Source organism: Bombus bifarius, unplaced genomic scaffold, assembly GCF_011952205.1.
Source record: "Bombus bifarius isolate JDL3187 unplaced genomic scaffold, Bbif_JDL3187 scf7180000008227, whole genome shotgun sequence".
NCBI lineage: Eukaryota > Metazoa > Arthropoda > Insecta > Hymenoptera > Apidae > Bombus > Bombus bifarius.
The window spans coordinates 991500-1019457 of record NW_022884524.1 but is presented as its reverse complement, the minus strand read 5'-3'; the positions used below and the strand labels follow the sequence as shown (position 1 = coordinate 1019457).

The 27958-nt window shown below is 41.0% G+C and overlaps 1 protein-coding gene across 1 annotated transcript; it reads right to left on the bottom strand.

The window, feature by feature from the left end:
* Positions 1-271: 271 nt before the first annotated feature.
* Positions 272-27946, bottom strand: LOC117211289. The gene is made up of 12 exons (XM_033454998.1): positions 26060-27946; positions 20159-20315; positions 18899-19015; positions 13713-13897; positions 7594-7809; positions 7150-7300; positions 6574-6764; positions 5598-5824; positions 4839-4950; positions 3605-3932; positions 3002-3293; positions 272-2325 (listed from the first exon to the last, which is right to left on the bottom strand). The coding sequence occupies exons 1-12, from the start codon at positions 27944-27946 to the stop codon at positions 1986-1988; spliced, it is 4203 nt and encodes a 1400-aa protein (XP_033310889.1). The 3' UTR covers positions 272-1985.
* Between the last annotated feature and the right edge of the window lie 12 nt (positions 27947-27958).

The following is a 27958-nucleotide window of genomic DNA, read 5'->3' as shown; positions in this document are numbered from 1 at the left end:
TTTCTATGATTCACGATTACCTGAAACTCCTCTTTCTTGCGCTTCGTCCGTTCAAACAAATCCACGATCACAAATATCGAACGTTGAACGTAACGTTCGTGAAATCCTGATCCCAGTTATTTTCTATTTTAAATACCGTAATACTGGCTTATATAGCAAACTTTATAATAGCTATATGGCAAGTAAGATCGATCGCAACGAGTTTGATCGGCAAATTTTCGCGATAATTATCTGGAATAATAGAGGAAACTGGAATACAAGGTACTCGAGATAGTAAAAAAATTAACCTTCGTTTATTAGCTTACAGACTGAAAATGAAAACTTAAACGACGAACAACAGCGTCTTTCGGGCCACGCGTCCCTCACGGCAGTACACGAATTCTTTCGAGGCAACTTCTCGCGAACGAAGAGCGATTTAAAAAGGAAAGACGAAAAGAACCGAGAGAATCTCCCGGCGAGAAAAAGGAAGGAATAGAAACAGAGAGAAAGAAACGAAGAGACGAAATTCGTTAGTTTAGCTGCTCTGGCTCGTCATCGCTAGATCACGAACTACCGGTTCGATTAGGTACTTGTAATAACTATACAAAAATAATAGTCTACGATCGACGAACCGCGTCTCGACAGAGCAACGCCGTATCGTTGGTCGCGTCAAAACCAACGACGACGTTCAGTCGATCCAGAGAGATGGAATGGCCCGACGCGAGTTCAAGGGACTCGAGGCTATTCTTCTTTCTTTCATTTTGGTTCGTCGAGGATTGAATCGTGCACGCGATAACATCGTGGCTTTCGCACAAATTATCCACGAAAGCTCGAGGGAAATCCCTCCATCTTGAATAGTAAAAATAATTTACAAATCGCTACTAACGTGTCGCTACTACATCAGAATGTTACGTTCGTAGATACAAGATCAACGTTCCATTTTGTTGTTTCTTTTCCGTATAAATTAACCGCAAGGTAGAACATCCTCCCGTTTGATTTGTTCGTTACACGCGATTAATCTCGTCGAGAGAACGAGAAAAGTGATAAAACGAGATAAAAGAAAGATGAAGGGAGACAGAGAGTGTAGAGAGGGGTCGTGCGTTTCGTCACGGAGATCTTTGCGAGCGCGAGGACGGTAGTCTAGGAACCAATAGACACCCCACGATACGTCGATCACACTTTCGAAGCGAGAAACGTGTCGAGGAACACTTTGCCAGGCCACGCCTGATCGGCAGTGACTATATTGTTTCTTTTCTTTTTTTTCTGTTTTTTTTTCTTTCGCGGACACTCTTGACGATCGAATCGTATACTCGGTCCGGACCTGCTCGGGTTTCTTTTCAAAGTCACTCGTAGTTTATCCGGCGCACAATTCAGATTTCATCGCGTAGAAATATATAATTCAGCTGGATACGATCAAAGCGTAATTTACTTGTACGTTGCTCGAATAAAGCTGATTCTTTGTAATCGTTAAATAGCTTAAATTACTTAAATACCTTATCGTTTAGGGGAATACGTAATACTTTGGAATTTTAATACGTTAAGGCACAATGTTTCGTTGGAATAGAATGCATCGGAAGCTATATTCAAAATATTATTCAAGCAACGTGCAACGAAGGTGTTTCGTTGTTTAAGTTCCTCTTCGTAACACGTTTCAACATAGGAAGATCTGTACAAGTGCGCAAGCTGTTCCATCTTGTTGTCGTCTTTTGTATTTCACCATAGCTGACTAAACGTTGAATTTTCTAATTCGACGTTTTTACGTGTCGTACCTAAGTGCAAGCTTAGGTACGATCCGAAGCAAGTAATCGAGTAGATCGCGCATTTGTACAAACTTCCTCGCTGAATCTTCGACAATCGTAATACGAAACGCCCTTTTTTCAATTTAAAATCAATGCGAAACTTTGATCGTGCGCTCAACTTTTAATAGAACCGTCTTGAAACGAGTTGTAAAAGAAAAAGGTTCGTCGAGATCCTTGGACGTTCGATTCGATCGCCCACAGGGATATTCAGAGGTATCCCTCCCTGTCCTTGGGCGCGCTGGAAATCAGTTCCCGTCGTTTCCAGACCGGCTGTGCTCTAGTTCTTTGATTCTGCGTGCCAGCCGCCGAAGACGAAGCGGACATCGTCACGGATGGCAAGGATGAAACTGTAGCCGTGTTTTTCCCCGCCAACGTATCGGAATCGGGGATGTGACGAGTTTGATGCCTAGAGTCCGTGTAACGTCTCTTCGTGTATTTCTTGCTCTCGGAGGACGTTGAAGAGCCGGTCTTACCCTGCTGCGACATCGAGATGCCTGCATCTGGTCTGGAGATGTGCAACATCCTCTCGATGTCAGCGGTCTTCGACCTGAAAAACAAACGAACAAATAATTAAATTCTTTTTGAAGAATTTCTCGTTGACATTCGGTAATGCACTAATATATGAAAAATGAAGAAATTAAGCGAACGACCAAGTTAAAAGAACGATCGTGATTCGTGCCTGATCAAAGTTTCACTGTAACTATTTTTATCGTATTGCAAGCTTCCAGATAGAACCAATTTCCAGGAACTCGTTCCAAACCAATTTAGATTATCGAATAAAAATTACATTTTGATAATTCTGTATCGCGGCTAATTCCACTTACGTCTATCTATAAAGACGAGTTACGTTAATCGGTGCACGAAGGGACAACGAAAGCCTAAAAATAAAATAGAAATGGCTAAACTGAATAGGAAGAAGGACCAGTTAGTGCACATATATATATATATATATATGTAAATAACGAACCCCGATAACGAAAGAATGATGGATAGAATGAACGAATGAACCGCGACAAGAAACGCGAATAACCTAACAACGACCTAATACCGTGATTACAAGGTGAATGCACCAAGGAGTGCATTGCACTAGATTCGAGGGGGGTGAACGAACTGTCCCAGATGTTCCGCGCGAATACCAGAACAGTATATAGCTTGAATCATCCGGCCAATTCCTGTCAGCTACACACGGAAGCCAGCATAGTTTAGAGGAGCAGGATTCTCACCTCAAAACCGCACCACCGATGCTGGTGATGCTGGGTGTGTACGGGGCCGCCGCGGTGCTCCTCGACGTTTCCTGACTGCTGCTCGACCTGGCCACTTGACGTAACTCGCTCGAGGTGGTGAACGACACCCTTTGGAGGACGGCCTGCTGATCGGGGATGTAGGAGACAGCGGTGACCGCACTGTCGGGGCTGGCAGGTGGCGATGACGCCCACGACGGAGGAGAACTTGGAACCTGATCGCCCGATAACGTGGCGGAGGAACCGACGGCGCTGTCGCTTCCGTGTCTTCCACCTGGTGATAAATAATTTTATGGAAATTTTGTTCTTTTGCTTCGCGATTATAGCGGTGTAAGATTTTCGGAATTTCAGAGTTTCTTAAGTTTGGAGAAAAGATATTTTGCTCGTTCGGTGTATTCGTTTTCATTGCGAATATTATTTTTTGAACTCTCGGAGAAATATTATTTAACGAGATCGGTTGTTACGACGTTGTTCGTTGTCTCGAAACACCGATTCGATAAGCAAAGAGAACGATATTCTGACAACGCAAGAACGAACGATACAACTGATTTTAATATACTGCGACAGAATTCAGGAAGGTCATACCTTCGCTGCAACCGGAAATCGATCGCTGTCTCTGCCTTCTTGGCGGTGCACTGGGTTGCTTAGGAGTTTCCTCGATGTAAGGAATGTCCGGATCGTCGAGGTTCAATGTGAACGCTCCAGACATCGGTATGGTAAGACTGGCGGTGATTACCATGGGCGAGGATTTTCTTCGTGGATCGGCTGGATCTTCGCTGGATCCACTGTCCACGCTATTGCTTCTGCCTTCCTCTTTTCGTCGGCTTCCAGGCCTCTTTGGCCGTCTCGGCCTTGGACCTATATCACCGCCCACGCCAGCTGTTTGATGCAGACACTGTTCCCTAGTCCACATCTTTAACAATCGAAATTGACCCAGTTTTCCTTTATACGGAACGTTATTTTCATACAATTTTTATCGAGAATTTTAATCGTCGTTTCCTTAGAACTAATCGTTTGAACGTTCAACGATGATAAATATATTTTAACCCGTTAAAGACCGATGTTGCGTTAACGCAACGTTTCATTAGCAATTGTTTTCGATTGTGTGCATTATCGAATCCTGTATGCTTGGTCCTTAATGGGTTAAGGATGAATTATATTCGATAACTTTTTGTATAACAAAGCGTAAAGATCTTGCATTAAGAAACTTGCAGTTATACCTGAGAACGAATAAGAATCTTATTTGTGCGCACGGCATGATACGATTGAATTAATACAGCGAGGATTATCAGATGAATTTTTATAGAAACAAAATAGAATTATCTAAACGCTTTGTAGTACGCTTGGTACTTTAGATTACGATAGTAACGTCAAAGATATTAATAATCTACAAATATGATTGTTTATCCAATACAAATGTTATAAGTTTAACATCATCGCTTATCAACGAACCCAATGGTGTCATTAACGAGTCATTAAAGCAGAAAAATTCTTTGTTTCTTCCATGACACGAGGAACTTAACCGACGATAACGAGAGAAAATGAAACGAAAAGTAAAAAATACAGTGAAACAGGAAGGTTTGAAAGGAAACTACTCGACAGACCGAGAAGAAGAAGAAGAAGAAGAAGAAGAAGAAGAAGAAGAAGAAGAAGAGCAGAAGGAAAACGGGGAAATAAAAACGTCCAAGGTGTGGAAGAAGATCAGCCCCTGCGAAGTCGAGCCATATCTTTCCTCGATCTCGAAAATGTTCCAGGCGAAGACGTCAGAGCAATACCGCGAAATGGTCGACGGATATCTCGTTCGATCTGGATCGGTTACCTTTCTGGTAGACGTGGTCGTGCCGGCCGTGGTCGTTGTCGACGTCGTCAGCGTCTCCTCGAGCGAGAAGGTTTCGGCTTCGCTGCACGGGTCCGCCTCGTCTCCGCATTGCCTGCGAAAAATCGTACGAAACACGCTGTCAGCTTTTCCTACGCGACTCGCCGACTGACATCATACGCGAGAACTTCGTTGGCTTTGTGCCACCGAGTCTCGCAAGTTGAATTAAAAATCGTGGAAAAGACGGAGCGCTCGAGCGTCTTTGGCAGAAAGATAAATAACGATTAGAATATTCACGATCGCCTGTTTAACTGCATAAAGGATGAAGAATGGCGCGTTTGTCTCCAATGTAAATTTAACGCAACATCAGTTACGAATATGAAATATAAAATTGTAATCGACGATAGAGAGATTTAATGAAAAGGAGAATTTTAATCTAACGAGAATTCACCGCTTATATTGGAACCGTTATATTACTATTTTGTATTAAGTTTCGTATAGCCAAAAATGAAGAGTAACGATGGAATTTCAAGATAAAGTCAAATATAATTTTGCGATAATCGCGTAAAAATAGCAATTGTGCTCGTAATTCTAAATTCTTGATACTTTAGTTCGGTTTTATAGGAAGTAGCGCTTGTTACGCAGAATGGTGCAAATCGAATCGTCAGCATTTCCTTGAGCATCTATTTCGAAGATCGAAGAGAGAAGGGGCTTGACGGGATCGAAGATTAAAGATAGAAAATGGCCATATAAGTTACTCACTCTTCGGCACGTCGAGAAAGGGCGAGATCCAAATCGGCCGGATGGGTGTCCATCATGTGCAAGTAAACTTCGTCTAGAAGAGCGGCTGGCACCTTAAATAACGTCGCGGCGTGTTCCAAAAGAGTTCTGACCACGTTTATCACGTCTATCCTCTCTTCGGCCCTTTCCGCGGACACTTCCGACCTTTGTCCAGGTTTCACGCAATGAAGGATATTTGGGGCAAATACCTTATGAAAGAAAATTCAAGAAAATTCATCAGAGGCTTTGAGAAAATCCGAGAAATTAAACGCGTCTATGTAAATCACTACGGTGATTCGTTAGAGTTCGCTACAGCTGCTTTCTAAACATTTCGGAATGTATTATTTAAAAGCGTGTATAAGCGACAGAAGAGATCGTATTATCCGAAATCTTCGTATAATTCTATAGATTCGTCGTTCCATGGATTTGGTTGTCTCGATGTTTTCGAAAGAAAAACAAAATACGAAAAGAAATTCCCATTTGGGAATCATCTTTTTCCACCGCGTGGATCTCTTCGAAATTCAATTGTTTTTTTTTTTTGTTCTTTTTTTTCTTTTACGATCCCTAAATAAGCAACCAAAGATTGATAAAAAGATTCGACGAAACGCGTGTTGTATAAATTCGCTTTAGAAATCACCGCTATAAAAGTGGAAAAGCTTCGCGAGTGGCGATAACGATCCCCTACGAAGATCTAGAAGAGCGAAACGTGAAAGATATTTAAAAAATAGCACCGATGAACCTCGAGTTCGAAGCTAATGTCGAACGAGATGTCGATTTTTCCACTCGTTCGACTAGAAATATGAAACGTCCTACGATGATAGAGATCGATGGATCTCTACGCCTGTGCTACGTGTCTTTTCCTCTTCGTCCTTTTCTTTTTCATTAAAATCTGACGGTAAATGGAAGATGAGAATCCTTTCGATCGGATTCGCGATAAGAGGAGGCGAATGACACTCACCGTGGCCAAGTTGGTCGTGTCCATCTTGTTGCCCGGTATCCACTCGCCTGTCTTGTTCTTTTGATCTTCGCTGTTAGCCGCCACCACGCTGAGAAAACTCAAAAGTGCCCAGAGCGTCTCACGGTTCGGCGTAGGCAGCAGCTGAACGAGATGCTGAAGTGCCTCTTGCTGAAGTCGCCTGTTCCGGATCTCTGCGGGGAACGAGGGGTTCTCTTTCAGTCCGCGTGGACGGCTCGTGCGTCAATGTCGCGAAGGGAAAATGTATCGACGAACAGGGGTGGAAACGAGAGACGAATCGAACGCAAGCTCTTAACTCTTTCACCCCTATAAACGCTTTCTGTGCAGCAGAATTGATTCGAATCGATCTTCATTTAGTTTCCATTTCTCGTTTGTAAAAGTTGTGCTCGTAAAAGCAATTCCGTCGATAAAAACATTTAGTCGAATATTTGGAATCTAATGTTTTCGTTCGACGACGAATATTTTGCCTGAGACTTGTTTATAGGTTTGATAGGTCAGACAATGTTTCGGCTGACAGTACTGAGAATTAAAGAAATTTTCGGATACGTTTGTCCTTACTTTGCGTATGGACGAAGGCTTGGTAGAGATCTCTGCAGAGCAAAGGGTCCGGAAGATCACGAAAAAACTCCTTCAGAAGGGCTGCTACATCGTGAGGACATTGATCGGGTCCGATTTTTGTCTCGCGACCACAATCGAAGTCTTCTCGTAACTGCGGAAACAAAGAATATAACACGCTTATAATACGCTTTTGTAACGCGTAAAACGTGCAAACGTGTCAAATGTTTTCTTAATAGTTGTGCTTTTCAAATATCGGATACGCTTTGATATCTGCAACGTAAAAGTCTATATGGTAAGAATCTCGTTGATTAAATATGGGACATTCGATTTCAATTTACTGATTTAGACGCGATTTAATCGCATCTGGTATAACGCGATGCGATTATACGTTTCGTGCGGAGAAATAAATAAACGCAAGAACGTTTAACATCGTCCAACACTCACCTGTCTCACTCTCTTCTTGGAAGGTGACACCCGGAAGATACCGAGCGTCCGAAGACCCGTGGTTTCCAGGTGCCTGATGCACTGTCTGACTATGCTTGGAACCAGGTCCCATTCCCCTGGAGGGCCTCCTCCGCCGCTATCGCTCAGCTCGAGCACCCCGGAGTCGCTTCCGGTTAGAGCTCCGCCTTTCGACGACAACGACTCGTTCGAACCACCCTGAAACAATCTCATTTCTCTAAAGACCTGTGTTGCATCAGCCAATAGTAGAATCCGACCATTCCAACAATACGAAACATTCTCTAAATGTCTCTCTTTTTCCCTAATATATATTTATATGGGCTATCGGGAAGCGCACTTTGTGCGAAATTTAAAGACGCAGAAATGCGAAGGACGATGTTTCGAATATTTAAAGCAGAGTTTAAGGAATAAAACAAAACTTCTTAGCGTAAAAATAGAAATTCGCATAAAAATTCGTAATGCGATCGTTGGCTTTCGCTGCTTTTCAGGCTGGAAAATTGATCGTACGATCTTTGCGCTGTCCACTGATCGTCATTCGACTAAAATTGCGTAAACATTGGATCGATCCACGTGTCCGATGATAACTGTTTAGCGTTCTTAATGGACGATCATCGTGTTCGTCGATCCGTTGTGACGGAAAAGTGTTGGAAATTGAGGGATCTTAATTAACCAGGGGCTAAAATTATCGCTCTCTGATCTTGCTTCTATTCGCGTCTCCGATCTGTGACGTCACGCAGCTCGGGATACGCGTGACGTCGACGAGGAAAGTGCAACGTTGCGTCATTCCCGGATCGCTTTAAATCGATCAATCGGGCTACTTGAGCACGTGGCGCTTTCATCGAGTCATCGGCCAAACGTCCCGACCGCGAACTGTTATCAATAAAACGCACATGTTCCGTGATTCGATACGACGTTTCGTTGAAAAGCGAAATCAAGCGAAAAATTGTACCGACTTACCGATATCGTTCGTCGACTCTGACAACTATTTCATCGATATCATTCTGATAATTGCTTTTATAGAAATTAAATATTCTTCGTATATCGTTTTATCTGCATCTTTAATTAAATTTTACATCGAATAAAATTACAAAACGTATATCATTCGCTTGTATCTCTTTCTTCTTCGCTAATTACATAAACTATCGTAGAATTTGAACGAAGCATCGGCGAATTTGAAATAGAAATTAATAACAAATTTTAGAATGTTTATCGAGACGTTGACGAAGAAAATAGCCATCGTTGAGGAGAACATTCAAAGTGAACGTAAAGGAAGAAACGATACGTTTTTGCGTGCCATTTAAAGCAACGACGGGCGACGATGCAGGTAAACGACGGGTAACGATGGATAAAACGAGTAAGAAATCAAACTTTACAATGACGTGTAAAATCGTTAAACGATACGCGTCAACAGACCGAACTGTGACTCATCTTTTTACTAATATACACGAATCGGATATATATTCGATCGAGTAGCGGAAGTCGCGAGGGTGGCATTGTCGAAGTTGGCGCCACGATAAATCAATGCTATTTCCACAATGTGTGAACGAGGGCTCTCTATTTTGCCTGTCGATCGACTATTTTTAGAAAATGCTAAGAAATTTCACACTGGAAGGCCCTAGCTTTCCTGTCTATGCCGAGAAACAACGCTAAAATTACTCGCGATTTACTAAAATTAACAGCGATATTTATCCGCGACTCTTAAAGGCTCCTATCGAGATTTTAAAAGTAACAAAGTCAAACAATGCCATCGATTCGATTATCAATCGGTATTAAATAAACGCTGGTTGCGAATGTCGCGGTATTACCGGATGGTAATATTAAAACGAAATTAAGTTAAAGTTTACACGGGGCGAAAGTTCGTTCGTGATAGCCTTTAACGGTTAATATCGAAATATTAATCTCGAAATACTACTACGCAAGTTTTTTCCTCGAAAATCAAATCTTATCGAGGATTTCTGTTTCGTCTAATTTTCCTTCTATTTTCATGTTCTAGAAGCGTGCATGATCCAACAACTTGTGAACTATCTCGGACCAATAGCTACGGATCAATGCGTAACATCGGAAACTTGCAGAAAAAGGGGGTTCACGTGGTAGATTTAGTTTCTGACTCGTAACCGGCGGAATTTCTCTTCGCGTTGGAAAAATTCCGCCCACGAACAGAATGCGTCACGAACGAGCTCGCGAGCTCGTAAGGGACCCTCAATTATGTATTAACATTCCGAGCAGATCGCACCAATTTTCTTGCGGTCAATAATTCCAGCTACTTTCTATATACATCCGTGTAGAACAGTTGACGCATCGGATTTCGATTTATCGCCATTGCTATTAATTGCAGTAAGAATGTTAGTTTATTGCTCTTTTGTATGTGTGTGCTTATCGCGTGTTGTAACGTAATAAAAGACAAGTCCGAGTTCTTCGAGTGTTCGGTACGTTTCCCTGCTATACTAGTCCTATGCTACTATGCTAATTTTCCATCTTTCAAATAGCATCTTTTTACAGGCTGTGTAGAATTTGTTATATTCTATAGAATTATATTATTTCAAAATTACGTTTATTTTTTTTTTACAGAAAGTGGTAATTAACGCTGGAATCGCTAAAATGTAGGATTTATAGAAAAGGAACGAAAATGGAAAGGTTGACGAAAGAATATTCGTATACTTGCAAAGTGTGACATTGAAATTCTGAAAAATACGCTGTTCAAGATTTATAAAATTTCCACGAGGAAGTTGCAATTGACCATTTTGATCATTCTGTTAGTGTTGCCACGTTAGAACACGAGCTATTATTATTTGAAACTTTGTACTTTTCGAATAACGAGAAAATCACTACGGCTGACTGCTAAATTGTTCTCGCGGGACGACAAAGTATCGAATGAAGATGACAGATTGACGTTGGAGCCGAGCAGACGCGATGAGATAAATTGATATGGAAGAGAAGAAGGCTGGAACAAAAGGCGCGCGTGGCTAAAATAAATTCTCGGACGTGAACAAATCATCCCGCTGAGCCGCTATAAACCGAAAAATCAATACGCAAAAACGTAAACGCACGAAAATTAGATCGGATCGTGTAAATCAAGAAGCGCGGCTGGAGTCTTCGACTTTCTTAAAATAACGCCTGAACGTTCGAGTTCTTTGCGTGGAGAACGTATGAAAAAAAAAAAAAAAAAAAAACTGAAGAAGAAGAAGAAGGAGAAGATTCGTGTTCATCGACCAGGTGGCGCCGGTACTTCTCAAATCAAAACATTTACTTCCTGTCACGATGAAGATAAGTAGTTTCTCAAAAAAAAAAAAAAAAAAAAAGAAGAAAATAGTTTTGACATGCATGCATTGCGATAGACAAGCATAGAGAAAATTTCTGAATCTGCTTTATTGATAACGTAGCAACGCAAAAGTTTTACGAGGTTACCATTTATCTGCATTTTTTAAACGTCACTTATGATTTCACGAACGAATAGTTTCTCTTCGATTCGAACATTTCGTAACGCCTAATGTATACGTATAGATTATTGTTCTCGGAAGAATAAAAGGCAGTGGAAGAATTTGGAGGGAAATTATCGAATTTGTTTTCGCAAAAATAATGTAACAATCGTTCGTATCGATGTGGTATAAATAGTCCTGAAACCTTAGAAGTGAAATTACATTTTCTAAAATACGTTGATCAATACGTAATTAAAAATTCTGTGTAGGAATAAATTAATTTTTGAAACCTTTAACCCTTTGCACTCCGAATTTTATTCCAATTTCTTTACCAGCAGCTCCCAACGCTTTTGAGTGTTTTATTTGAAATTTACTTCAACTAAAAGATAAGACAATTTAAATAAATAAAGGAAGAAACGAATTCACTTAAATGCCAGTTTTATTCACGCTATTGTTGTATTTTGCCATTTTTAAGTGTATACGATACATCTTTTTAAGCGTGAACGATACATCTCGAAACAATTTCCAAGTGCAATCCTAGTTTTCTCTCGCACGTTTCACAAAAAGAGGTGGGACTGAAAGAATGTCAAGTGGGGCTCGACAAAGGAGCTGCTGAGATAAAAACCGACGTCGAGCGTCACGCTCGACGTAGGAGTGCAAAGGGTTAAACCAAGTATCATAACAGTGACATAAAAACCTGCAACAAAACACTCGTATGTTTAAACAATTTTTACGCAGTTTTTCTCGCACAATGCTGATTCGTTTTCGCATAAATTTATACGCATAGATCACGGAGCGGAAGCGTTGCGTCGCTCGATCTATCTTTTTTTCTCCCTGCGTTTTCCAAATTTCACGCGATCTAAATCGATCGTCTCGACCCAGAAACGTTGAATGGTAACGTCACAGGGTCGCCTATTGGCATTTAATTGCACGAAACCGTTAGCTTAAATCCGGTAAGAGAATCTGGCAACGAACGTGTTGCCTCGGCCGTCTCGACCGTCTCGGCCGTCGTACACACCACAGAATATAGAATAAGCGGCTGTAAGCCGGCGTCGCGGCGCGTCGTTCTGACGTATCCATCAAAAAATAACCACTTGCGGTCCGTCGTTCGAACGTCTGGCCCCTGACTCGCATAGTGGCCATCGATAAACGCTCTCGTCGTGATCGCCGCGGACACTGACGCAATCGATGACGACGTTTATGATCGCATTCACGATCCGTCACGCGACGCTGCCTCCTCGAGCCCCTCCGCCGTCTTCTCTCGTCGTTCTCATAAAGCATCATCGAACGATCACGATGCAACCGATATACAAGTTACAAGTGGAACGCGTGTACGTCGCCATTCCGATACTTTGATATCGATTCTTCCGCTTCTGTACGTTTTATTTACGCGATGTTGCTCGGGTCAGGATATTAGCACTTGGTGTGAATCTCTCTAAAAGATCCAGATTTTTAACTCTTTCGTAGCGTAGCACGTTGCATTTTCAATGGACGATTTAAATGTCATCGTACGATCGAAAGTCGTAGCGACGCAGATCAAGATTTTCAGAATTTAATGGATCTAGCCACTTCGAGACACTTTGCCTGAGAAACGCGGAATAAGAAGAAAAAATAGGAGGGAACGAGTAGAATATAGAAACGTGGCTATTCGCGTTTATCGCGTCTATTTTTACGGTAACTATATTTTCGCATTGAGAGACACTGAAATTTCTATCGGCTACGTTGAGAACGCGTTCCGCGTGCAGATTAGTTCACGTCAATCTAAAACAGGTGATTCGGATTTCTATTCGCGCGTGGGCGTGCTCCTCTATCGTGTTCTCGCCTCTTCGACCGAGCAGTCATCGAGAAAACCGAGTAAAATTCCTGATTGTGTATTCGTGCTAGCCATTCTCAACAATCTACTTGCGTTTCATGCGTGTAATTTTGGTTTGTACGATTCGACAGTCCCCATCTGCCAAAATAAACGCCACATTGTTGTCGGTATCGCGATAAAATATAATACACCGCAGGCATAATTTCCTTTTCCAAGTATTCCACGATATCTGTCGCTGATTTCGCCGTAGAAATCCTCTTAATGTCTGAAATAGTAGCGCGAGTACTTGTGTGGAAAGATCGCTGACAGAATCGATCGATTAGCGATCGACACGCTTGGCTGACTGGATACGATCTTATACTACTGCAGCAAGGACATTCTCGTTGCACACAGCGAAATATCAAATGGAATATGTTCTAGGAAAGCAAGACGATTGTTTCAGCATCGAATACGCTGTTCTAAGGAGTTAATGCTTTTTATTAATGCTTTAGAACCGATCGTAAATTAATATTTTAAATTAATCAAATGGAATTCGAGTGAAATTAATGAAATGGAACGGTCGATCGAATAAATTGCACGTACTTGGTGATGTATACAACTCCGATTGAAAGATTAAATAAATCCTTGCAAGTGTACAAGCATTATATATAAGCATACTGCTACCAAGTGATGTTTAATAGAAATTTGCTATAAAGATACAAATAGAAAAAAGGTGTAAAAGATAAAAGCAAGGAAATTGATTCTTTGATTTTTAACTCTTCTTAACGCTGATATTCGTGGAATCCGTATTGCTGCATTATTACGCGACGATCGGGTCGTCGGTTGACACGCCTATGACGGATGAGAAACGAACGTATCTTGCTTATACTTACCTCGTCAGTCTTAGCCGCGACAGTGGGTTCGATGAGGCTCGTGAAGCTCGTCCTGCTACCGTGTCTGCTGTTCCTCGACAAACAACCAACGTCCGAGACCTCACCAGCGGCGATTCTAGCGATTCTATCGTTCTCCAAACACTGTGACAGCGGTATACCAAATACTAGGCCACCACTCGACGACTCTGAAATAAAATACGGAAGAATAAAATACGTCGTGGATCTTGTCGATCGCCGAACGATTCTTCCTGCGTTATGCAAGAAACCAACAGTGCTGGTACTCGAAGAAATAAACGACACACGCGATGGAAGAAACAAAAGCAACTATCAGTGACGTATTCGTAGATCGTTAAACTTTGGCTAAAGAGAAGGGAGAATTAGACGTGTCGCACTTTCTTAGACGATAGTTTTAGTCGGTTCATTTGTTCGTTTATTTTTTATTTCGAATCGCTTCCATCAACCGACCAAGAAGGAGATTCGTTCTGTTCTACGATCCGTGGTGGTCAGCTGCGTCCCATTCGCGTAAACACGGCTTATTTATTCGTGCGCGAACTGTTCGTGCAATTCATAGGAAATTGTGTTTGAACGCTTGCTACCGAGACTGCTGTAAATAGTTGCTTTTCGTACGGTTCTTTTCAATTTAAACGTCGCGTAAACGAACGTAACTAGCCATAAAAATTGCTCTGTATATTTGTTAAATATTACAGTTTAGAATATTACGCTTCTTTATTTCCCGATATACTAGGAAATACGCAGTGAGAGACGAATTTTTGTACGTATACTAAAGCAATTTGTAGCGTGGATGCAACGATATTAGAAAAAGTGAAATTTGAAAATTCGCGTAGTCTCTGGTCACCTCTGACGACGCGAACGTTCGATAATATTCCGGCTGGCCATGAATGCTTCGGCCGCTTTATTTTCGCCGCTAAACCGCCCGTTTATTCGGCTAAGTTCGCGGAAACGCGCCGTCCCAACTTTCGAATTTCATCTTTTTACTTCTTAATTGCTTGCCGTCGCTTGCCAGATACACACGCGCGAATAACGATCATCGTCTTTTTTAAGGTCCTCGATTCCTCCTATTCCTGTTACTGGAACACTTTACTTCGGAAGACCGCGTGTTCTTCGTTTCTCTTTGCTTTATAGGAGAGCAACTGCGGACGTTGATACGCTGCCGATTGATTGTTACAGAGAAACGCAACAGAAATGTAATTTTAAAAAAGGAAAAATGTTAAAAGTCACAAGTTGAGATTTACATTGAAAAGAATGCTTATAGATTATTACAAGATAATTGTAATTACGATTATTAAAACGCTTCGAGTTCGAATAAAATTTTCGTGACAATTCTTCTGCATCGAGACGGGAAAAAAATTCGTTCACCCTTTTGAAAGACACGTGTGCGTGGCTCACGTGTTTCAAATGTGGCAGCGCTCTAAAAGAGGACGTCATTTAAGTGACGTCCCCTCGTATGATCGAATATGTCAGACTTTCACGGGGCTCTTGTCTTTCTTTCTCGCACGACGTAGTCCCGAAGCCAGCTAAAAGCCGAAAGGCAACAAACCGTGTCTCTATACCGGTCCGATTATAGACCACAATCTGGGCCATCCCAGCCTCTCCAAACGACCTCTCTCTCTCTCTCTCACACACACACACACACACACACACACACACACACACACACACACACACACACACTCTCTTTCTCTCTTTCTCTCGCCGTGAAACGACCACCACTTTCAGAAGACGACAATGGACCCAGAGTACGAGCCTTTTCCTCGAATTCTCAAAATCATCTGCGACACTTTCCTCTCCTGTTTCCTCTACCGTCGGTGTATCGAATTGGTGTTCCTCTCTTTCCTTCGTCCTTCTCGTTTCGCTGAAATCCCCTCGTTGGTTATTTGGTTATTTGATTATTTAATAGTCTTGCATTCACTGTTCTTCAAATTATTTTCATTTCTCTCCTTATGGAAATAATCTCCATCTGAAAATTTATGCTTGCGGAATTTTATGGTGGCGATGTAAGACTATGGAATTAGATTATACGGAAACGAAGACGAAGGAGGAAAACTATACCAGATCGCTTTATCCATGAATTCGTCCTACGTACATATTTTTTCCATTTTTAGACGCATGCTCAAATTTTCAATTTTCCAAATATCCACAATCATCGATTATTCGTGTACTAGAACCAAGCTGTATTACGCTTAATCCTAAGTTTATCAGCCAAGTATCGAACAATTTACGACTAAACAGATCCAAAAATACCACCCAGCACCTCTCGCTTCGCGTTTCAAAAAAAAAAAAAAAAAAAAGAAAGAAAGAAAAAAGAAAAAAATGAAAAAAAATTCGCTCATAAAAGCTCAACAGAAGCAAGTAATATAACACACCGCCGGCACGTGTTCGCGAACGACCCGATGGAAGGATCGCCGAAGGGGGTAAGCTCGAAACACGCGACCCCGTGGAAGGGCCATTCCGGTTCCCGTTTGACGTCCGGTGTCCCCGCGGCACTCGTACCCGGCGTGCACCGCAAATAAACCTGGTATATGCGGAAATATGCACCGCCACCAAGCACCCCGTGACTAATTTTAGCCAGCGAAATTGTGTCTCATACCAGGCTGGCCGACGTTAGTGCCGCGGTCTGCTGTTGCTCGCACATGGGCAAACCGTTGCATTCCCTTTTTCCACTTTGTTCTTCGGAAGATCGAGAAAGTGCGGAATAATCGAGGGGCTTAGTTAGAGATAGTATTCGATACAAATTCATTTTTTCATTTATAGAAATACGTCGCAGGAAACGATACGTGACACTTATTCTACTAGACACCTTTCTAGATTTTCTTATGAATTTCTCGGATTTTCCGAGTAGATGTTATAATGCGTTTTAACCTATGCAAGTGTTAAATCTTAAATTTGGAAATTAGAATGGTAAATAGTAACTGCGAGTAAAAAAGATTTTGGGCTTTTCTGGTATAGTTTCTAAGATTTCACGTTCCTCTATCCAATTTTCTATGCGTAAGATTTTACATTCTTCTATTCTATTTTCTCAGGTTTATCTTTGTCCAAAGTCTTCGAAGATGCAACAGAAATACGAACGAAGCAAAAAATTACAGACTGCCAAACACGCGTACACATACGTCACACGATTACCGAAGTACCTCGTGGTTAAGCAAACGCTATTTTTTCCGTGTTCGCACGAGTTCCACGTGCAATTTTTGCCGAAAGTCGTCACTCCGAGAGTGCTCGACAAACAGAGACTCACAATCGGGAATGATACATCCACGCGGTGAACGTAAAGTTGCTAGCGTGTAACAGCGTGGCATCTGTGAAACACACGTCGCTTGAAACAAAATATATTAGATTCCTGCAATTCCCTCGATTAATCTAACAATTAGAAACGACAAATACATTCAGATTTTCTTATTTATTCAGATTATTTTAAATAAGTTTAATGAACATTTCCAATTAGAATAACAATTATATAGAATAATATATATATATATAGAATAGAATTCTTTCGAAGAAAACAGGTGAAACAGAGTTACATTTTCTCACAGGAGTATCAAAGAAAGGTCGAATTTATTTTGTATAAATAATTCATAGGAGAGATCCTGTTCAACTTCCATCTCGAATTACAGTAATAATTTCTTTTGGAGAAAACAGGCAGTGTAAACAGGGGTTAACATTTTCTCGCGAAAAATCAAAGAAAGGTAGAATTTATTTCGTATAATTCATAAGAGAAATTCTGTTCAATTTCCAACTCGAGGAAATCTTTAGAGAACGATTTAATATTTTCCCATATGCTGAGAAACAAAAAAAAAAAAAGAAGAAAAAAAAGAAAGAAGAAGAAGAATTCTTGTTTGATAAAATTCACACGCGAGGGATTCTGTTTAATTTCCAAGAAGAAGATGACGGTACGAATTACGTAATTATTAGCGAAGCAATTCGAAATGGGAAGACATAGGGAAACGGTGCAGCAGCCGGAATTTGTCCTAAGGATAATATTTGTCTTTGCTTGGATTTGGTTAGATCAAAATACAGATATGTAAGGATGTCGTAAACGTATAAAATGATAGAAACACTACCTAGCGAACTCTTGCAAACAGAATCACACCTGAAAATAGCTGAACTAGTTATTCTCCAAACAAATAAACGGCCCATAAATCTCTGATCGTTAACTGTGCTGCTTTCCGCACATTAAACTGCGCACTTAATTTACCGTGTTTAATTATTGACTCTCTATCTACAATTACTATCGGCCAATTACTATCGCGAAAATTACGCTATCCGATTACCATAAATAAGTTGAAACTGTTGCGAGTATTAAAAAATATTGGTCGTCGAGAAATTGAATTTCCTGATACGTTGGGATTTTGCCGAAGAACGCTACCGAGCACATTTTTCTCAAAAATAAAACGAATACTCGAAACGATTCATGATATTCGTACGTATTTATTTAGAGGAGTTTGTTATCGATCTTCAAATCCTTACGATCTGATCTACCGTCAAAGTTCAAGTTTTCAGCCCATAGTTTGTTTCAATTAGAGATCTCGTCACTCGTGTCGTTGTTCCATTGAAATTCGCGTTTAACCATGAACTGCTGGGCATTGTATTTTCTCTACCTATTTTCGTTTTGGCTATTTTTATGAGACGATAGCTGAAGAATGTCTGTTCCTCGTCACAATGAAACAGACAACAGCTACTAGAACCTAGACAAAAGCTCGGACACAAATCTTCGCAACGATACCGCGTATCCTTTCTCTTAGACAAAGTTTTCTAACAAGCTATACCTACGTTGTTCCTATGGGATAGAAACTCTGATCTTTGGGATTTAGCTTCTTACACGACCTATCGCAATCTGCCGCTAAAACTGTTTCTCTGTTTAATTCGGTAATTTAGCAATTAGTCAATTCGGTAATAAAGAGAAACTGAGAGGAGAAACAGTTTGAACGAAAATAAAATTTTCGATATCGAAACTGTAAACTTTCAAAAATACGAAAATACGAAAGTTAGTACGAAAGATCAATTTCCGAGGGAAAACGTGAGAATAAAATTAGTACGACGTAGTCTGTAGCATTGAAATTACAAACGAAAGATGTTTCAGACGATTCGGCCATTTTTTCTTTGGTTAAGCCTCTGACAAGAATGCCGAAGCGAGACCACGCGATTAACAAATTTCTATGTCTGCGACTCACCTTTCTCCTTATCATCTTTTCCTTTATTGTCGAAGAAACCAGTGGTGAGAGCTTTCCTCTTGAGCAAAGGTGCTCTTCTTTTGGGCTTGGTGGTAACGGCACTGCTACCGAGTGACTCTGAAAAAGAAGAAACAATACGAACAATGAAAGAAAGATCCAAATTTACCGCTATCGTTGATAACGTCGTTATTTTTATGATGCAAGCGTAAAATACGAAGGAGAAATTCTCGTGGCCTCCTGTGGCCCTGTCGTGGTTTCGTCTATTCGCTTCCGCCTGTATACGGAAATGGAACAAAGAAACGTAGAACGAACACGAGGAAATGGAACTCGATGAAACGCGATCCCCCCTTGATCGTTGAGTAACGTCGATGACCACACCGGAGTGTACCGCGAAAAATTAGTTTACCATATCACGGAACGTACGGAGTATTTCTTAAACGACGTTCATCGTACATGTAATCGCTTCTGGCTAATTAATAAATCCTTAAAATATTCTATTCTATTAATAAAACATCGTTCCTCGCGTAGAACAATTTCTTATCGGTTTAAATTTCATTTAATGTAAGGTAAAATATCCCACACTTTGAAATAATTTACCAGCGATCTAGGTAGAGGGAAAATTCGAAAGTAATTTGCAGAAGGATTTTGAAGTAATCGTTTCGAATAAAAGTAAAATTTGCTTAAGTGGAACTGCATTAAATTAATAAATTAAATTGTATGGTAAAATTGGTCTACAACTACGATTATAGTTTTAACGCAGTAAAAGTAAATTCGCAACAAATTTACGACCGTACTCGCCTGATACATTAAACTATCTTAGACTATCTTCCATTCCGAATGTGCACGACTATATATATGCTATGTATGTATAGCGATATAAGCAATCTGCATGAAACTAGTAATAAAACGTTCTTAAAGATTCCTTAAGAGCATCATAAACGATATCTGGTAAATTTAGAGAGAGAGAGAGAGAGAGAGAGGGAGAGTGTGTGTGCACGTGATTCCTTGAGAAAGAGGATACTTCGACGTTGAAGTTACACCCTATGTTCGTAAACATGTCAATCATCTAGAAGGCAGCCGAGATTCCATTCTCGACATTGAGTTGAGACACCAATTTTCTCGAGAAAAAAGATAGAAAACGTACTAAAATTAATTACTAAATAAATAATAAACGCCAAGAAATAATTAGCAAATATTTTCAGTCTTCTAAACGCTAAATTTTTGAAATAACGATCATTCCAAAAAAAAAAAAAAACTTACCACTCGGCGGCCTAATGTGAACGCCCAAGTTGAGGGCCTGGAGTTTCGCGACAGCTACCTTGCATAGAACCTTCCTCTCGATTTCTGACAGTGACCTTAGCGGAGTATCCTGTAGGGTGACGCGTCGTCCACCAGTGCCCGCCCACGTACACTTTCCCTGCAATTAAAGTTACACGCTCTGAATGTTCTCCCCACGATGCGATAACGTCGATTTACGTTACGTTGAGGAAGGTCATGCCGCGTTACACGCAAGGAATTAATCGACGCGGATTAACTACGTCGAAGTTAATCTGTACGACAATTCGCAACTGTTGTCAAACTTTGCATATTCGTTTCCTGTACAAGATACTGGAGAAATTGACGACATAAAGTTTCAAATTTCGTAACGTTTGAATATTTCAATGTACAACTATAATTATAATATTTCTTCAACACTATTATATCTGCGTAATTTTTGAAGAAGTGAAATATCAAATTAAACAACAAACGTTGAACATTGCCTATTATCCGGTGAACGATGTTTTTCACGTAATGCAGATGAAGATAAATTTCCATGAAAATAATAAGAAAAAGGAACGAAACGATGAAACCTTATGAAACCATCCTAGTGATACGGATGATTTCATAGCAGTTCGCAATAACGTGTATATAGGTAAAATGAACTTAAACGCGTGTTCAATTGCATCAATACGATGAACCAAGTAAAATTAAATACGAAGTTGAGCTCGTGTGGAAAAGTGGAAAGAGCGATGGTATTACGCGATAGACGCGATGTGTTAAAAGTATCGCGTTAACCAAGATGAGCGAAATAAAATAACGTTGTTTGAGAATTTATACTTTTTATGAAACACGTGCTATAAAAAAAGCTATTCTTTAGGATTTTTTAACGTAAAATTGAAATAACGATGAACTACGTTGACATGAAATATCCCAACGAAATTTTTGTCTATCCGTTGCTCCCTTTTGAGCGCGGTAAAATAATGATTTCCTGGTACGCGCGTGGAACAGGACAGGCAGATATCGTGCTTTATACAATTTTTATTAGTACGGTATTAATGTTTCGCTGAATGAAGAAAAGAGAAAACGCGAACGACGATGGCTTTAATTAAAACTACGTCGAAAGAAACTACGTTATATTTTATATCCAATTTTCCGTTATATCAAAGTTTTCTGCCAATCAGTCTTACACGATATGGCGTTAGAGTTGAAAGTTCTTAAGACATGATTTTATCGTTCTTGCGATTGACGTTCTTTTTAATTAAATAATACAACATCCAAGGGATCGAACGTCGGCATTTTTTATTTCTTTTAATTCTATTACCAGACCAAAAAGAAAACATGGCAATTCGGGCAATCCGAATATCCATTTTCGCGAAAAATCTGACAGGATTAAATAAAAATTCTGCTTTTCTAGTTACGATATTTCATGCAATATGGAAAGCGATGATCGAGAAGAATAAGCTGCAAGCGAAGTGACTGCGAAGTGATTTGCTTTACACGAAACACTAAACGTACATTATTTACGATAATTAATTCGATCGAGCGCGAGAACCAAAAAAAAAAAAAAAAGCTCGGATGTAGAAATCGAATTAACTTCGTATCGAACGCGTGAAATTATATAGAAATTAGTGATATGAAAACATACAATATGCAATTCTAGTACGCGACGGAGCAATTTTGTAATCCGTTTATGGAAGGTGCTCGGCGGAAAACCCGGCGACAAATTCATTACTTCTGATGTAATGAATTGGCTCCTCGTCAATTCCGAGTTCGAACGTTATTCGGCTTTACCGCTCGAGAACAACGATGTCCAATAATTTACGATCACACGGTACTCTGGTTTATCGATTTCAGGAAGAACGCACAGGAGTAGGGTAATTTACTGTTGCGCGTTTCCTGAAGCCTGATATTCGAAAAGCTTAGCCGATTATAACAGACGATAAAATCAGTGCCAATTCCATTCTGTCAGAAAATTCTGTCGAATCGAATTTACGTAAGACGACGACGACGACGACGACGACGACTTTACTCGTTACACTACTTTAGAATTTTCAATGTATTCTTTTTACAAAAGATATTCGTAACTTGAATGATGGATCTTGTTAAATCGCGAATTCTTCGATCGTTTTAATAACGATCGACTTAATCGTCATTAAGTCATAAATTAAAACATCCGATCTATCCCATTGGAGGGTTAGATTCCGATTGTAAGTAATTAAAATGTAATCGTAATTTCGTACATATTCGAAATATTGCACGAACCAATGATATAAAAGAAATAAAAATCTGATATTAAAGGACAATTCGATGTTAAAGATATTCGGTGATGTTATAGCATGATATAGCATGAAAGACGACTAGCCGATGGATGTATCGCAAAATTTGTTTACAGAGGAGGCTGAAATCGCGACACGTGGGTGAATGCACAGTAAAGGAGACAAAGGTGAGACACGATACGTTCGCAAAGGATCGCTGCCAAGACGTGAATTCCACGACACGATCTATTAAAACGTTCTATCGTTACTTTCTTGTCGTCTCGACCATCGACAAGATATCTTTTGTACCGCGACATCGAAGTACTCGTACAAAAATATGGTATAAGAAAAATCAAGTTCAAGTAGTTCTTTCTTAAAACGTTTAACATTTATTCGAACGAAATAACGACGAACTGCGTGAGAATCGAATACGATAGGTCGAAGAAGCTTTTTACGATTCTCGGACGTCTAATCGATCCTCGGAACAAGTTTCATCCGCTAAAAGTCATTCTCTGTATTTCTATTGAATTGTTGCACGATTAGTTGCGCGTCGTCGAGCAATTAAACGCTTCGAGTATCTTTTTCATTCTTGAAGAGATCAACGGAAGAAGATAAAAGAGAAAGGAAGCAGGACTAAAAGTTTTGTAAGATGGTTGAATGGAAAGGAAATTACATCAAGTACATCAAAGTGAAATTTCTCGACGAGGGGAAGCGAATTAGCTCGTTCTTTTTCTAAATCGAAAACTGCATGCAAGTAAATAAATCAACTTAAAAGTTCTGATAGCTTTAGTCGCTCGCTAGCCGAATAGCTTTCGTCGTTGTTAAAATAAAGAGATATTCCATTCGGTCTTTATAATAATAATAATATAATAATAACGAACTTTCCTTGAAACGTTAATGATTCGATTCGAATATCCACATGGTCCATTCTACTCTTCTAATCATCCACTATAGATAGAATGCTTCATTCCCTCCGACGCGACGAATAAAGGATCGTTTCAAAGCTAAACAACGTGTGGTCAAAATATCGATAAATTCTCTTCGAGCGATCTCCGTGTATAATTCAAAACTTTGAGGAACCAACGTGCGCTAGAGGAACGATTTTATAAAAAGAAACTTCTGCCCCGACTAAACGTTCTGTCAATGTACACGGTTGATAAATTCGTGTCTGAATCCCGCCGTTTTTCATCGTTTCCAACGTTAATGAATCGAGAAACATATATTTTCCAACTTTTCCTGATCTCGCCACGCAACAGAAACTAATAAAAGTCAAAATACAAAGAGAAGAAGACGCTCTTACACGATCTATCTTTCGCAACTTTTCTCGCAACTTTTACTAGGTCTACTTTTACCAACGTCTCGTGGAAAAGGCGCGTTTAGGACCACGTGCGTACAGTCACACTATGCACGGCGTACATCCATGTACATGTTAATTAACAACGTTATTTAGTTTACTGCTTCTCATACGAAAAAAAAAAAAAAAAAACGATGCGCATCAACTAAATCAAATTGATATTTCTACTAACTAGAATGAGCGTTGTAATATATTGGATACGATCGATTCAACGATACCGTTACGAAGAGATACGTTGGGCAATAATATCTTCGAAACAGCCTAATGTCCGAGTATTAATAAGAGTAACTGCAGGAGAAGTAGAATCATCGGTTGTAGTGGCGGCACATAAGCTGTGGTTAGCAGACACGTAGTAGTAGTAGCAGGGGTTAAGTATAGTTTATACACACCACCGTTGGCTGACTATTTCTGGCGGCGCCGGCGAAATTCCGAGGCCCTAAATTGGTTATCGCGCTTACCGCTTAACGAGATGCCTGCCGCAAGGTCGACCTTCTTCTTCTTGTTCTTACATCTCGTCTTTTTCCTCTTTCACATCCTCCGAATACTCGGTCACACCACGGAGATATTAAACGTCGGCCGGGTCGGACGGTAAAGAAAAATAGACGAGCCGTCGAAGCTAAGATCGTGGAAGCGCGCCGTGAAACGCCGTGAAACGTCGTGAAGCGCCGTGAAGCGCCGTGAAGCGCCGTGAAGCACCGTGAAGCGCCGTGAAGCGCCGGGAGAGAGATGAAAGCGATGAAAAAATGGGAAGAAAGGGAAGGTTAGAGTGCGGGGGAGCTACGAGGGACAAGAGATATATAGAACTTGGAAATAAAAAAGGCTGTTATACGTGGAAATTAGGAAGGAGGCAAATGTATCGCAGAGGAAGTGTGCGATAAGCGAAAATTGGGAAAACGAAATGAAATAAGTTCGGAAGGGAAAAAATGTTAATACGTAGAAATTAGGGAGAAGAACGATAGATTATTATGACGGTTAGGAAAGGAGAGAAAAGAAGGAGAAGAAAAACGAAACGATATATATGAAGGAAGATGGAAAGGACAAAAGTCGTAACGTAAAAATTCTGGAAAAGAGATTAATTATTGAGAAGAAAGAGATGAAATTGGAAGAAGGGGAACGTAATTACGTAGAAATTCGATTGTAATACGTAGATAACGACTAAGGTAAATGGAAATCGGCAGAAGGAGATTGTAATACTGTAATAGAGCATGGAATTGTAGCAGAAGAAAGCCGAGATTAATGGGAATAAGAGAAATAGGAATTTTAAATGCACGGATATTAAAAGAAGGAAACTGAAGTCAACGAAAAACGAGGAAAACATTTTCCTCGTGGTAATTATTTATATTTTACCGTAAAACGTAGTTATTTTACCGTTCAACAATCGTGAATAACAAAGAACGAAAATATGGAACGAGGGAATTTTTATAAAAAAAATACCATAATTATTAAATTAGAAGAAAACTAAAAAAACTCAGGGTAAAGAAAGGTGAAATTGCCGAGTGCCAGAGTCGTTCGTGTTGAATTCTTTCTCGAAAGAGGGTCGATAAAACGAGAACGACGAGAGAAGGTTTGACCGTTTTCCGGATGAACTTGCCGGGATCTTGCCTTCGACTCGGTGGCAAGTAAAATTAATTTACAGGTGCTATTAAGAAAGCTAGGCAGGCGAGTATTGTTATTAATAGCAACGCTCTATTTTCGTAACAGATGTTAATAGCGGCATCGTTAATTCGTTTTCTTTCTTATAACGAGGTGGACACTCCACGCTATGCCGCGACAGGTGGTTTAAGCAAATTATTCGTAGACATGTTTTGGCAAGACAAAACTCTATATATAGAGTGCGAGATTCGTTTCTGCTTCGTTTACAATGCACGAATAAAATGCATCGAAATATTCGACGAAAGTTCTTCGTTCTGGACAAGATTCGCATTATCGATCGTTCTTTGATACTTAAACTTTATTTCCTTCCAACTATCTCTCTTAATCTTTTAATCTTCCAAACAGAGAAATTGTCGATCAATAAGCTTCCACGTTTTTACGTGTTATTTCATTTCGATCGTTTTGGAAACAAATCTTATTAACTTTTAGTCGTATCCTTAACTGAAACAAAAGTTCCAAGATTGACAAACTAAACTTCTACCAAGAATCACAAATTTCATAAAACGCAAACTACGTGTCCGCCCGCCCGCCGCCCCCCCCCTTCGCCCCCTCCGAAAAGAAAGGAAAAGAAAAGGAAGAAAGGAAGAAACACGCGATCAAACAAAACGACAAAACGATAAAAGAAAGAAGGAAACTCACCTGTGGTGTCCAGACGGAGGGTTGATTGGACGCCCTGGAAGTACTCTTGCTTCTGGACCTCCACATCTTCTTGGCGACCAGTCGGCTGCCGTGATGCACCACGCTGCTCGAGGACTTGCTCTTCTGCATCGCTGTGCCACCTGCGGAATTGGTGGACGATGACGTAAGTGCCGGTGAACCCGGTGCCGAATGCGGTTTATCCTTGTGCGCGTTGGAACCGTGTAGGAGATGGGAAAGGAAGGACTGATGATGATGATGTTTAGGGGTCAGTGGTTCTTCCGAGCCAAGGCCAGCATCGATGCTGCTCCTCGAGCTCGCGTTTCTACTCGGTGGCGAGGTGGTCGTGTCAGCGTCTGACAGATTCTCCGATGGATTCTCCGTCGAGGACATCTCTCTGTAATTAACAGCCCAGTTGTCTTCGGTTTGACAGCCCTTGTTATTGCCATCGTCATCGCCGAGGCTCGTGGTCTCTCCTTTGGCCTTGATGTTCCTCAAGTTTCTGTCATAGTTCACTCGTTTGAATCTGTCCACTTTGTCGGCGTCCATCGACTTCTTTCTAGCCATTCGGAGATACCTTTTGATCGTGTCGCTGACGGACGGTGAAACGTCGTCGTTGTCCACGCTGCTTCGCCTGCGACCCGTAGACTTATGCATTGCCGCTTCTTTCATAGATGATTCCTCCTTTTCTCTCTCTAGAAGAACGGCGTCGAGAACCTCGCGAGGAACAGGTTCCGTTTGCACGCCGTCGTCTATGGGGCCACGATCTGTACTGGGCTCTTGCACGGCTATCAAAGGTGGCAGGCAACTAGGATCTCTCCTGAGCGAAAGCCAATCTTCGGATTCCTTCGACGGTACTCTGGTCCTTTGATGAGTCCACCAACGAGAAGACGGCGGTGACGTGTAGGCGCCGGTAGCACGTGGACCTCTGAAACCCCTGGTACACCTCAAGTCAAAATACAACTTCTCCAGCAGCTTTCGGTCCGTTAGAATCGCCGAGATCACGTGTTCTCGAGTCGCGGATTTACTATAATAACGGCCGATAGTTTCCATCAACGATTTGTGCACGTAATCGCCGTGATACGGTTGCATGGTCTTAGAAACGTTTCCCGTGTGTTTCACTGTTGGCAAAGACCGTTGGACCGACAGTTGCTCCAGTTTCGTCTGGGCAACCATCAAATCTAGATATTGTTGAAGCTTGTTTATCAAACTCTGATAATCGAAAGGTTCTTTTCCATCCATCTGCCCGAGCGTTTCCGATCTTCCTGTCGACTTTGTCGTACCAGCGACGTCGCTTTGCATGTTCAGGTACTTCTGCAGCATATCAGCCAGTGCTTTAGTCTCGGAGTCCTCCTGTACGAATTTCCTATGCTCTACAGGACTCGATGGAGTGCTCCCTCTCTCCGATGCCAGCAGCCATTCTCTTTTAGCTTTCGCTAGGTCAAATTTTCCCGCCGTGGTGGTCTGAAAAATGAAATTTTGAGGCGGATTTCTAACATCGTCAGCCTCGTCGGCGGAGCTAGCCTTCGTTCTACAACTGCCGCCCTTTATATGTCTTCGACGTCTCTGCGATCGAAAGCTCAAAGTCCCTGGATAGGAAGTTTTCCTCCAAAGCAGAAACCTTGGCTCTTTTTGACACACTTCCTGAAAGTATTGCTCTATCTTTGGAATATCTTCCGGCCTATTGTGCGTTCCATCGGGTATTAAACGTCTACCGGCGTCAGCCATGTACCGCCATGTCTTTCTAGTAAGCAACCACCGCTCTTTCGATGGTTTGCTCGATCGTTTGGTCCTCCTGTCTTTGGAGGTCGGCGGCGTACCCCGTAACGATCCGCCTGTCTCCATGCTGTCCCGACGCGAACGTCTCCTACCCCCAGGACGCTCCGCCATCGTCGCGTCCTT

Excerpts from the sequence above, each read along its gene's own strand:
- LOC117211289 (XM_033454998.1), bottom strand. The coding sequence starts at position 27,946 with ATGGCGGAGCGTCCTGGGGGTAGGAGACGTTCGCGTCGGGACAGCATG. Across the intron at positions 5,825-6,573 it reads ACACGACCAACTTGGCCACG|GTATTTGCCCCAAATATCCT; the intron begins GTGAGTGTCATT and ends TTCTTTCATAAG. Across the intron at positions 2,326-3,001 it reads ATCGGTGGTGCGGTTTTGAG|GTCGAAGACCGCTGACATCG; the intron begins GTGAGAATCCTG and ends TTTGTTTTTCAG.